This window comes from Macaca fascicularis, chromosome 7 (genome assembly GCF_037993035.2).
Source record: "Macaca fascicularis isolate 582-1 chromosome 7, T2T-MFA8v1.1".
NCBI lineage: Eukaryota > Metazoa > Chordata > Mammalia > Primates > Cercopithecidae > Macaca > Macaca fascicularis.
In genome coordinates this window covers 17607084-17619987 of record NC_088381.1, presented here as the reverse complement: position 1 = coordinate 17619987, position 12904 = coordinate 17607084, and the positions used below count along the sequence as shown (strand labels likewise).

The 12904-nt window shown below is 41.4% G+C and overlaps 1 protein-coding gene across 5 annotated transcripts in view; it reads left to right on the top strand.

The window, feature by feature from the left end:
- INO80 (INO80 complex ATPase subunit) overlaps nucleotides 1–12904 on the top strand; it is a 140096-nt gene that overhangs the window by 58835 nt on the left and 68357 nt on the right. For 4 of the 5 annotated variants that reach the window (XR_012414800.1, XM_005559231.5, XM_005559230.5 and 1 more), the window contains exons 16-23: nucleotides 352–494; nucleotides 2757–2841; nucleotides 4120–4237; nucleotides 5446–5531; nucleotides 9072–9239; nucleotides 9758–9891; nucleotides 10906–10970; nucleotides 11676–11769. Coding sequence is in view for 4 of the 5 variants with exons in the window: in XM_005559231.5 (XP_005559288.1) it covers nucleotides 352–494; nucleotides 2757–2841; nucleotides 4120–4237; nucleotides 5446–5531; nucleotides 9072–9239; nucleotides 9758–9891; nucleotides 10906–10970; nucleotides 11676–11769 (893 nt within the window). In the remaining variant the exon portion in view is untranslated. The remainder of the gene's footprint in view (nucleotides 1–351; nucleotides 495–2756; nucleotides 2842–4119; nucleotides 4238–5445; nucleotides 5532–9071; nucleotides 9240–9757; nucleotides 9892–10905; nucleotides 10971–11675; nucleotides 11770–12904) is intronic. The other variant, XM_073995536.1, reaches the window with a different exon arrangement.

Below are 12904 nucleotides of genomic sequence, written 5' to 3'. Positions count from 1 at the left end.
ATAAAATAAAATAAATTAGCCAGGCATGGTGGTGCATGCCTGTAGTCCCAGCTATTTGGGAGACTAAGGCAGGAGGATCACTAGAGCCCAGGAGGTTATGTTTGCAGTGAACCATGTTCACACTGCTGTACTCTAACGTGGGTAACGGAGTGAGACCCTATCTTAACAATAGTAAAACAAACGAAACCCCACAGTATGGTTCACTTCACTGCACATCTCCCTACCATATGGGAGAAGCACATCTTCAGGGCTATCTTAAACATTTCGGCCCTAGAAAACCAGTCCATACATCAGTTCCTTATTATGAATTATTAGGTTTCTCTTTTCACCCTTCCCCTTTTATATTTACAGAAGACCCTCTACACTCAGGATGCCCCCTTCCATGTGGTTATTACCAGCTATCAGCTGGTGGTGCAGGATGTAAAGTATTTCCAGCGGGTCAAGTGGCAATACATGGTACTGGATGAGGCTCAGGCGCTCAAGAGTAGTTCCAGGTAACATGAGTAGCAGAAACCAAACTCAATGCATTGGGTTAAGTATACACACACACATAGACACAGACACAGACACACACACACACACACACACACACACACACACACACAGAGACTTGTGTATATGAATGAAGATATGAGAAGTTTTATTTTATTTTTTTTGTAGAGACAAGGTCTCGCTTTGCTGCCCAGGCTAGTCTTGAACTCCTGGCTTCAAGCGATCCTCTTGCATCGGCCTCCCCAAGTGTTGGGATTACAGGGATGAGCCACCCGTCCAATATATGAGAGGTTTTAAATCAGACGTGACATGATCTCTGCATCAGTCATGTACCTGATCAGAAGACAGAAATTCCCTTTTTTTATTTTTTCATGGAGCACAAATGTTAATGCCAAGAATACGAAGACTTTTCTCAACTTTTATCTCCCTATTCAAGAAGGTGACATTTTTACAGGTCATCTCTTCAGGGAAAATTTCTGTAGAGGAGGGAGTCTCTGCCCTTGCTTTAAGGTATTATTTTAGACAGGAGTTCTAAGTAGGAAGTAGAATGTTAGGTTATGTGGATTGGATGCTCTGTTTGTTTTATGTAGATTATCTGAGTCCCTGGATGGTTTTCAGATCTCCCAGAATCCTTTTATTTTAAGTCATGTGTTTAAAATATTCCAATACCTTTGAAGTCCCAAAGTAAAAAAAAAGTGTTATTTGGTGATATTAAACCTTGGCTTTGATGTATTTTTTATTAACTCTTGGTGAGTCCTTAGAACTTTATTAGAGGTCTGTGTTAACTGGCTGGATGATATTTTCTGCAGAACTTTCTTTTTTCTTTTCTTTCTTTCTTTTTTTTTTTTTGAGACGTAGTTTCGCTCTTGTTACCCACACTGGAGTGCAGTGGCGCAGTCTCGGCTCACTGCAACCTCCACCTCCCAGATTCAAGCAATTCTCCTGCCCCAGCCTCCTGAGTAGCTGGGATTACAAGTGCTTGCCACCATGCTCTGCTAATTTTTGTTATTTTTAGTAGAGACGGGGTTTTGCCATTTTGGGTCTCGAACTCCTGACCTCAGGTTATCCACCTGCCTCTGCCTCCCAAAGTGCTGGGATTACAGGCATGAGCCACTGTACCTGCCCTTCTGTGGAACTTTCTATCCTTGGAAAGGTGTTACTTCCTACAGCAATCTTTTTTTTTTTTTTTTTTGAGACAGGGAACAGGGTCTTGCTCTGTTGCCCAGGATGGAGTGGTACAATGGCACAGTTGGGGCTCACTGCAGCTTCGACCTCCCTGTCTCAAATGATCCTCTCATCTCAGTCTCAGAGCTGGGACTATAGGCGGGTGCCACCATGCTGAGCTGATTTTTTGTATTTATAGTAGAGACGGGGTTTATCCATGCTGCACAGGTTGGTCTTGAACTTCTGGATCCAAGCCTCCCAAAGTGCTGGGAGTACAGACATGAGCTGCCATGCCTGGCATACCGCAGTTGTTTGAAGGAGCATATGCCTTTGGCCAGGAGCAACGAAGACTCATTTTACGTTTTCTTCTCTTTTTTTTTTTTTTTTGAGACGGAGTCTTGCTGTGTCGCCCAGGCTGGAGTGCAGTGGCCGGATCTCAGCTCACTGCAAGCTCTGCCTCCCGGGTTCACGCCATTCTCCTGCCTCAGCCTCCCGAGTAGCTGGGACTACAGGCGCCCGCCACCTCGCCCGGCTAGTTTTTTGTATTTTTTAGTGGAGACGGGGTTTCACCATGTTAGCCCATGTTGGGATGGTCTCGATCTCCTGACCTTGTGATCCGCCCGTCTCGGCCTCCCAAAGTGCTGGGATTACAGGCTTGAGCCACCGCGCCCGGCCCCGTTTTCTTCTCACACAACACTCCTCATAACTGCTCCCTCCAAACTCATACTGGAAGTGTACAGATTAATAATTTTAACACTTTATACTACAGATATGTACTTTCTAATTAGATGACTTATATCAGCAAAACTGACTAAAGATAATGGAAGAGTTTATAAAGCCAGAAATGATCCAACTCTGCCTATTTGAGGCTATTTTTTCTGAATCCAAATACCATGTTTTCAGTAGAGAGGAGTCATTTCCCTTGGAAGTTTCCTGTTTTCAGCTTTGTTGAATAATGTTTTTCAGTTGAATACATGATAGAGTACTTGATTCTGAATGTTAGTTTTTTGGAAGGCATTTTTGTCAATATGGGGTCTCAGTAGGATAATTAAAGAATGATTTGTTGCTAACATGAATTTGTAACTTATTTTATTAAACAGCGTTCGTTGGAAGATCCTCTTACAGTTCCAGTGTCGGAATCGTCTTTTGCTAACCGGGACCCCAATTCAGAACACCATGGCAGAGGTAGGCACTAGTCCAGGTCCCAGGTTTTATATCTTCATAAAACAGAAGGATTCCAGCAGAGCATAGAATTCTTTACCCATTCCCCTGCAGTGCTACTGCTTTGTGTAAATTATAGTCCCCACATAAAAGACTTGCCCCAACTCATCTTTCAGGCATAGGCATCATTCCAGTTTTCTTATTCTCTGGCATAAGGCCAATGAGTTACTGTATTCTTTTGCATTTATGTAAGGAATACTGACCACATTAGAAAATGTAAACATTGAACGCAGAGACGTGTTTTTGCTAGAGTTGAAATGTAATATTTGTTGACGCAGAGGGGAGCTAAAATTTTTGGGGGGAGTTAATTGATCATCTAGAATAAGGGTCAGAAATCTTTGTAGAGGCTGAGTGCAGTGGCTCATGCCTGTAATCCTAACAACTTGGGAGGTCGAAGTGGGAGGATGCCTTGAACCCAGCAGTTCAAGACCAGCCTGGGCAACATGGGGAAACCCCGACTCTACAAAAAAAAAAAAATCAAAAAATTGGCCAAGCATACTGGTGCACGCCTGTAGTTCCAGCTACTTAGGAGGCTGAGTTGGGGTGATTGCTTGAATCCTCAGGTCGAAGTTGCAATGAGCCAAGATCATGCCACCGTACTCCAGCCTGAGCAACAGAGTGAGACTCCATCTCAAAAAAAACAAAAACAAAAAAAAGAAGAAAACTTCATAGAAACTGGCAGATAGAGCATGTTTTATAGAGTTTGCAGGCCATACAACCGTGGTTGCAGCTACTCAACTTTGCTTGTTTAGTATAGTAGCCATATACAATACATACAAGTGAATGGCCATGGCTATGTTTCAATAAAACTTGATTTGAAATAGTGGTAGACCAGACTTGGCCCAACAGGCCATGTTTTTCTAACCCCTAATCTAGGATTATTAGTAGCAAGTTATCATACCTTAGGTTGTGTTGAATTATGGGATAGATTTTTATAAGAAGATCGTTAAAACTATTCCATTGCAAAATCTGAGCATGACTTTCACTTTCAAACTTTTAGTTTGAAATTAATTGAAAAATAATCACACTTTGCTACAGCACCTAATAAAATTAGGGTTGGTTGATGAGGCAAGCATGTAGTTGAATTCATTCATTCTCTGTCTTTCACTCACATATACACATGGATCTAGGCACTTACACACGAATACACCTGCAGTTATCTCTTTCTGTCTACCCTAATACATCCTTACACACTGTCATTTTGTTGCTTTATAGCTATTTCATTTGTGTCTTTGTTTACAGCTTTGGGCTCTGCTGCATTTCATTATGCCAACATTATTTGATTCACATGAAGAATTTAATGAATGGTTTTCCAAGGACATTGAGAGCCATGCCGAAAACAAATCCGCTATTGATGAGAGTGAGTACTATTATGAACTGGCTTTCTTTCTGTCTACCTATCAGTATAGGCAACCACATAATTGCATATTTTATTTTATTTGAAGAATTTTTCTTTCAATATACATAGACAAATCAGGGAAACAAAACCACATATTTTGCTTATAAAATGCTTACATTTTTTGTACGTATTTAACAGTCAAAAAAGAATTAATTTAGATGATTACTACTATAGTCTTGTCTAATCAAGGCAGATCAGGCTTGATTCATAAAGTACTATATTTTAGCTTGCAGAATTCACGTTTCCCATTTAGATCTTGGAAAATTCATATTGGCCAGGCATGGTGGCTCACACCAGTAATCCCAGCACTTTGGGAGGCTGAGGTGGGCAGATCACCTTAGGTCAGGAGTTTAAAACCAGCCCGGCCAACATGGTAAAACCCTATCTCTACAAAAATACAAAAATTAGCCGGGCATGATGATGGCAGGTGCCTGTAATCCCAGCTACACGGGAGGCTGAGGTAGGTGAATCGCTTGAACCTGGGAGCGGTGGAGGTTGCAGTGAGCCGAGATTGCATCATTGCACTCCAGCCTGGGTGACAGAGCAAGACTCCATCTCAAAAGAAAAATTCATATTTAATTGTTTGTGTAATGGGTCAAGGCTTTTTTCCTATGATAAAAACAGCAAATATTAGAAGGGTCATTTTGTTATTTTTCTCTCTGTCTTAGAATTTGTTTCCGTTGTATTTTTAGCCTTATCAATACTTTTGATCTTGTTGAATAATATCTCTCTGATTTTAAGAGCATTCTGGAGTGTTTATTACACAGACATGAGCTTGCTCACTATTAGAAAAGTCCTTATGTGGTTTTACACTACAAGTTGTTAATTTACTGACATCTCTTGGAAGGTAATTTTTGGGGAACACTGACAGTCCCAGGTAATTTTTATTATACTTATAACCCTGTTATTGGTAAAGTGTCCCTAAAACGTAAAAATGAATTCTAATGAAAATAGAGCCTAATACATTTACCCTGTTGACTATAGCAAGATGGTACAGAAAGTTAAAATTCCTTGCTTTCCTACTTGGGGAAAAGTTTCAGTCTACTTTTAGAGAATCATTGAGCCAAAGGATTTTTGAAGAGTTCAGTGAGAGATGAATGTGGTATTTGTTCCTGTTGTTTTTGTGAAATCAGTATAATGTATTATTTGGGGGCCTCCTGGCATTTCAGATCAACTTTCTCGCTTACACATGATTTTGAAGCCATTTATGCTGAGGAGAATCAAGAAAGATGTGGAAAATGAATTATCTGACAAGGTGAGTAAAGAAGACCTCATGTGTTTAAGCATCATTAGGCACCAACTTAAGATTCCAGGGGGAGAAATTTGTTGGTATATGTTTAGTTGGAAAGTTTGCTTGAAGGAAGAGGTTTAAATTTGCATGGATCAAAGAGAACTTAAAATGAGGCAAATAATTGAGGAAAATAACATCTTTTTTTCTTTTTCTTTTAATGCTTTTTACTAGAGAATTTGAAACATTACAAAAGTAGAAAGATAGTGTAATGAATCCCCTTGACCCATTGTTCCATTACAATAATCATTAACTCTACCTCTCTCTTATTCAAAAGCAAATCCCGGATGTTTTATAAATGATTATTTGTTTATAAAGTGTTTTCATGTGTATTTCTAAAAGATTCAGTTTTTTAAAATACTGCCTAACTGCATGCCATTATCACACCCATTTCAAAAGACCAATTCCATGATAGCATCACATATCTAGTCAGTGTTCAGATATCTCCAGTTGTCTTTGTGTGTCTGTCTCTCTTCTTCAAAGAATTAATTTTGTAGCCAGGTGCAGTGGCTCACGCCTGTAATCCCAGCACTTTGGGAGGCCGAGGAGGGCGGATCATGAGGTCAGGAAATCGAGACCATCTTGGTTAACATGGTGAAACCCTGTCTCTACTAAAAATACAAAAAATTAGCCAGTCGTGGTGGCAGGAGCTTGTAGTCTCAGCTTCTCGAGAGGCTGAGACAGGAGAATGGCATGAACCCAGGAGGCGGAGCTTGCAGTGAGCCAAAATCACGCCACTGCACTCCAGTCTGTGCGACAGAACGAGACTCTATCTTAAAAAAAAAAAAAAAAAAAGAATTTGTCAGAATAAGGATACAAGCAAGGTCCACACATAGCATTTGGATGGTCTGTCTCTCAGTATCTGGTTTGTTGTTTCTTTTGAGGCAGGGTCTTACTCCTTCACCCACACTGGAGTGCAGTGGCACAATCTTGGTTTACTGTTGCCTTGACCACCTGGGCTCCAGTGATCCTCCCCTGTCAGCCTCCCAGGTAGCTGGGACTACAGGTGTGTGCCACAACACCTGGCTAATTTTTGTATTTTTTTTTATTTTTTGTAGTGACCAGTTTTGTCATGTTGCCCATGCTGGTCTCAAACTCCTGAGTTCAAGGGATTCACCTGCCTGGGCCTCTGAAAGTGCTGGGATTATAGGTGTGAGCTACTGTGCCCGACCTCTTAGTATCTTTTAATCCCTCCCTTCTTTTTTCCCCCTTGTAATTTTTTTTTTTTTGTAAGACAGGGGCTCGCTCTGTCACCCATGGTGGACTGCAGTGGTGCAATCATGGCTCACTTCAGCCTTGACCTCCTTGGCTCAAGCAATCCTCCCACCTCAGCCTCCCTAGTAGCTGGGTCTACAGGTGTACACCACCACACCTGGCTAATTTTTCATTTTTTTATAGAGACAGGATCTTGCTATGTTGCCTAAGCTAGTCTGGACTCCAGCAATCCTCCCACCTCAACCTCCCAGAGTGCTAGGACTATAAGCATGAGCCACCGTGCTGGACTTAAAAAATCAGGGATTGTATGTATATACACTTCAAAGAGAGGAGTGGAACTGTACCTTTTCAGCCTCCCTAGTAGATGGTACTATAGGTACACACCACCATGCCTGGCTAATTATTTATTTATTTATTATTTTTTTGAGACTGAGTCTTGCTCTGTCAACCAGGCTGGAGTGCAGTGGCACGATCTCGGCTCACTGCAACCTCCGTCTGCCTGGTTCAAGCAACTCTCCTGCCTCAGCCTCCCAAGTAGCTGGGACTACAGGTGTGCACCACTGTGCCCAGCTAATTTTTGTATTTTTGGTGGAGATGGTGTTTCACCATGTTGGTTGGCCAGGATGGTCTCGATCTCTTGACCTCATGATCCACCCGCCTCGGCCTCCCGAAGTGCTGGGATTACAGGCATGAACCACCACATCCGGCCCTGATTTTTTATTTTTCAATTTTTGTAGAGTCAGGGTCTTCACTGTGTTGCCCAGGCTGGTCTCAGAACTCCTTGGCTCAAGTGATTCTCCTGCCTTGGCCTCCCAAAGTGCTGGGATTACAGGTGTGAGTCACTGCACCCAGCTAGTTCATAATTGTTGTTTAGTGCTACATAGGGAGGTGATCTGAAGATCTAGTATGGTGCTTAACCACTGTGTATAGTATGTGTTTCTTCAACATCATTTAGTGTTTTCTATCTTCTTATAGTTTTGTTAGGGAAAGTTAGAGAGGGCATTAAAGCAAAGATGACATGTGAGCCAAGTTTCAAATGATGAGTTGGCATTTACTAGGAAAATATGGTGGGAATGGGGGGCTAGGCAACAAGGGCAGCATGAGCAAAGATAGAGTAACATTCAAATATGCAGCCTGTTTTGGCTAACTTTCAGATAATTGTGGTTAAGTGACTAAGTGGTATGTGAGGAGGTTATGATGACGAGAAACTCAGACAGTAAGGTAGGTAGGTTAGATTATGGGAGAACTTTCTTTTTTTTTTTTTTTTTGGAGATGGAGCCTCGCTCTGTTGCCCAGGCTGGAGTGCAATGGTGCAATCTTGGCTCACTGCAACCTCTGCCTCCCGGGTTCAAGTGATTCTCCTGCCTCAGCCTCCTGGGTAGCTAGGATTACAGGCTCATGCTACCACATCCGACTAATTTTTGTATTTAGTAGAGACGGAGTTTCACTGTGTTGGCCAGGCTGGTCTTGAACTCCTAACCTGTGATCTGCCCACCTCAGCCTCCCAAAGTGCTGGGATTACAGGTGTGAGCCACTGCACCCGGCCTGATTATTGGCGGCTTTCTTTGCCGAGATGAGAAGTTTCAACATTTTACTATAGGCAGAAATGCACATTGAAGATTTTTTAGCAGTTGAATTCCTTTATGAGCTATATGTGGAATGTATATCACAACCAGAAGAAACTGGAGGCAGGAAGACCGCAAAATATTATCAGTCTATACTATATCAGATGAGGGCCAGCAGCAGGCAATGGGTGTGATTAGAAAGGGTGGTAGATTTCCAAGCTGAATTGAAGGAGTTAGGAAATACTAGAACACGGGGTGTCAGAGAGCATTCAGAAGTGAATTAAGTTTGTCTTTCCCAACTGATGGAATGGTAATGCTATTCACCAATTTAGTAAATTGTGGAAAAAAGAACTGTTTTTCTGACACATCACATATGCAATTGCTGCAGACTGAGTGGTACTCTTAGAGTTAGTAGTTGCAGGTACTGCCTGGGTATGTTTGGGAATATATTTTTGTATGTTACTGTGATGACTGCTAGTTGGCACTGTTAGAAGTGGAAGAAATTGCCCAGGGAAAGCAAATGGAATGAGTGGTGAAGAGAAGAGGGCTGAGGAATATACATGTTTTCTGAATGGTTGTCCAATTCACAGGTTTATAGAGATACTGAGTTCACATATGTTTATTCTCAATCATAATAATGGTTTGTGTGTGTTTTCAACTTTAAGCTTGATGCTGAATTTTCTTAGAAACTACTTTTCCAAATATAAATGTTCTTATTGATTTTTAGATTGAGATTCTAATGTATTGCCAACTGACCAGCCGACAGAAACTGTTATATCAGGCATTAAAGAACAAAATTTCCATTGAGGATTTATTGCAGTCTTCTATGGGCTCTACCCAACAAGCACAGAACACCACCAGCAGCCTCATGAATCTGGTCATGCAGTTTAGGAAGGTAAGAGCTTAGGTCAGTTGCCTTGAAGTTTTGTTTTTTTGTTTTTTGGGGTTTTTTGAGATAGAGTCGTCTAGCTCTGTCGCCCAGGCTGGAGTGCAATGGCGCGATCTTGGCTCACTGCAGCCTCTGGCTCCCAGGTTCAGGTGATTCTTCTGCCTCAGCCTCCCAAGGAGCTGAAACTATAGGAGCCTGCCACCATGCCTGGCTAATTTTTGTATTTTTGGTAGAGATGAGGCTTCCCCATGTTGGTCTCAAACTCTTGGCCTCAAGTGATCCACCCACCTCGGCCTCTCGAAGTGCTGGGTGAGCCACTGCGCCTGGCCTTGAAGTTGTCTTTGTAACCCACTTCAAGAAAAACAGTCTATCCTTGATGTCAGATAAACAAAGGCTGTTAATGAGATGAAAATGGGAAAGTATCCATTCCCAAAGGTAAACATTTGGGATTTGGGATCCCCTATCATTACGTATAAAGATGTCTGCATGTGGTAATATTGTCTTACCATTTACCTTCCTTTTAGGTGTGTAATCACCCAGAGTTATTTGAACGACAAGAAACTTGGTCTCCATTTCATATTTCCCTAAAGCCATACCACATTTCAAAGTTTATCTACCGTCATGGACAGATCAGGGTCTTCAATCATTCACGAGACAGGTAGGGAAGTATTACTATCTGTTCGCTCTTAGTGTTTTATAATTTACAGTTTTATTGCTTAGCAGATAAATATAATGGAGAGTATATGAGATCTCCAACAATGAGGCATTTAAGTAAAGGGTGGACAACTATTTGTTGAGGGATCTTATGGAAGGAATTTGAGCACTGTTAAATCTTCAACTAGGTAGCCTTAAAGGCACTAGTCACTTCTGGTTCTTCTTTGAATCAGGAATATGCACGGATTTGTAAATAATATACTTGGAGCCAGCATGCATATCTATGCCCCATTGCTGAAATTGGTTTGTGATGGCTTACTTTACATTTGGAATTGCACTTGTGGGTGAACTGATTGTATTGTAAGTTAATCATATTTACCTTTTTCTCAGAGTCGGCAATGATAAATTTAATAAAGTTTAAAGTGGTTGTTAAGGTGATACACTAGAGACGACTTCCATTCGGAAAATAGATGTGTGGTCCATTCCACACCTGTGAGTTATTATGGCCCTGGCTTCTGAATTTTTAAACAAGTTCCCAGGGTTTTTTTCTGCATATCAACATTTGAGAACCATGGATTTAGAAAGCTCTTTTGTAGAGAAACTCATCACCAGTATTTAGTTTAATGAAACTGAAATTGAAACACATTTCTTGGATTTTACTTTATGAGTTATTTGTAGCTCCAGGTTAATATTTAACTTGAGCAGGGGGAAACAGGCCAGAGCTATATTGCTTTTTTGTTTAATATAGTATACGATGCCTTAGGGCACTAGAATTGTGATTCTCTGAAATAAATTGAGACTACTTTTAACTTGTATTATCTTCTTACACTGTCGTTAAATACTTTGTATTTTTTGACATGTATGCTATGATTTTTGCTTGGTAATGTTGCAAGAAACTTCTTAAAAGTGAAAATAATTCCAAAACTAAAAGGTTTTACTTGGTATGGAGCCTCTAGTCTAGTTAACTTTCCATTATTTATATTTGGGTTTGGCTTTATTTTATTTACTTACTTTGCAGGTGGTTAAGGGTTCTTTCTCCATTTGCACCAGACTATATCCAACAGTCTCTCTTTCATAGAAAAGGTAGGTGTTTTGATCTTTGGGAAAGGAGGTTTGTCAGGGTTTTACCAGGATGCTCTTTGTTTTGCTGAGAGACTGATTTAGAACGAGTATTAGTTTTGCCTATATGGTAGGCCTTTATTTATAAAATCTTGGTAAGATTTAATTAAGGAAATTAGTTATCTTTATAGGCTCTCTGATTTGTAGCTATGAGAGGAGGAAGTAGAAAATAGTATTATTGACTTTCTGTCTTTATTTTATACCTGCCTTTCAAGAATTTCTTGCCCTTGAAACTTGACAAAGTCAGTGCTGGAGTCTCTCATTAATGAGACTTCCATCCGTCTTAGCCTAAGGAAAAGAAGCTACTCAACTTTGCGCATTGTCCAAAATATTAAGGCCAAGGTTCAGGACCTTTCACCTCTGTCATGTCCTTATCTTTTTCCTGGCGTTGGACAAAGAGAAGCCATTTAGGCAAGCATCCAAAAATCCCAAAGGTAACATAGGAGCCATCTCTAGTCTGGTCCATATATGCCGTATCTCATAGGCCTGCCTCCCTTATCTATAATTGTAGTATAAAGGTGTGGCACCCTAACTTCCACCAAAGTGGCTAGATCAGAACCTTTAGAATAGTGTTTTGTTCTTAAGTCAGAACTCAGCAGTTGAGCAGGCTTTAACTGAGCATCGTCTCTTGGTTTGCTGTTGGGTTTCAAATTGTCTTTTCTATTTCAGGTATTAATGAAGAAAGCTGTTTCTCTTTCCTTCGCTTTATTGATATATCTCCGGCAGAAATGGCAAACCTTATGCTTCAGGGACTTTTGGCCAGGTGAGAGGTTTGCTTATTGTTTGATAAGAGAGCAGTTAGGAATAAATGGGACAGATATTGAATACTGTGGAATTAAATATTTAATATTAAATCATCTTAGGGAACTTGTCGTTAATTTTCTTTTGTTAAGAATGAAGTTTGTAGGCCAGGCACGGTGGCTCATGCCTGTAATCCCAGCACTTTGGGAGACCGAGGTGGTTGGATCACCCGAGGTTGGCAGTTCGAGACCAGCCTGACCAACATGGAGAAACCCCATCTCTAAAAAATACAAAATTAACTGGACATGGTGGTGCATATCTGTAATCCCAGCTACTCAGGAGGCTGAGGCAGGAGAATTGCTTGAACCTGGGAGGTAGAGGTTGCCGTGAGCTGAGATTGTACCATTGCACTCCAGCCTGGATCAGTTGAGGCCAGCCAGGATCAGTTGAGGCAACAAGAGCAAAATTCCGCATAAAAAAAAAAGAATAAAGTTTGTTCTCCAGGCCCAGGTGCAGTGGCTCACACTTGTAATCCCAGCACTTTGGGGGGCCAAGGCGGGTGGATCACTTAAGGTCAGGAGTTCAAGACTAGCCTGGCTAACATGGTGAAACCCCATCTCTACCAAAAATACAAAAATTTGCTGGGTGTGGTCGTACACCCTTGTAGTCCCAGCTACTCGGGAGGCTGAGGCAAGAGAATTGCTTGAACCCGGGAGGCGAAGGTTGCAGTGAGTCAAGATCGCTCCACTGCACTCCAGCCTGGACAACAGAGCGAGACTCCATCTCAGAACAAAGCAAAACAAACAAACAGACTAATTTGTTATTCATAAGTGAATTGTACCTTTCTTTTGCTCATTTAATAATTGTATGATGCTTCATAATATACCTTAAATAGGCCAGGCGCAGTGGTCATGCCTGTAATCCAGCACTATGGGAGGCTGAGGCAGGTGGATCACCTGAGGTCAGGAGTTTGAGAGCAGCCTGGCCAACATGGTGAAACCCTGTCTGTAATAAAAATACAAAAATTAGCCAGTCATGGTGCCAATGGCCTGTTCTAGCTACTCAGGAGGCTGAGGGGGGAGAATCGCTTGAACCCAGGAAGCGGAGGTTGCGGTGAGCCTAAATCATGCCACTGCACCCCAGCCCAGGCAACAGAA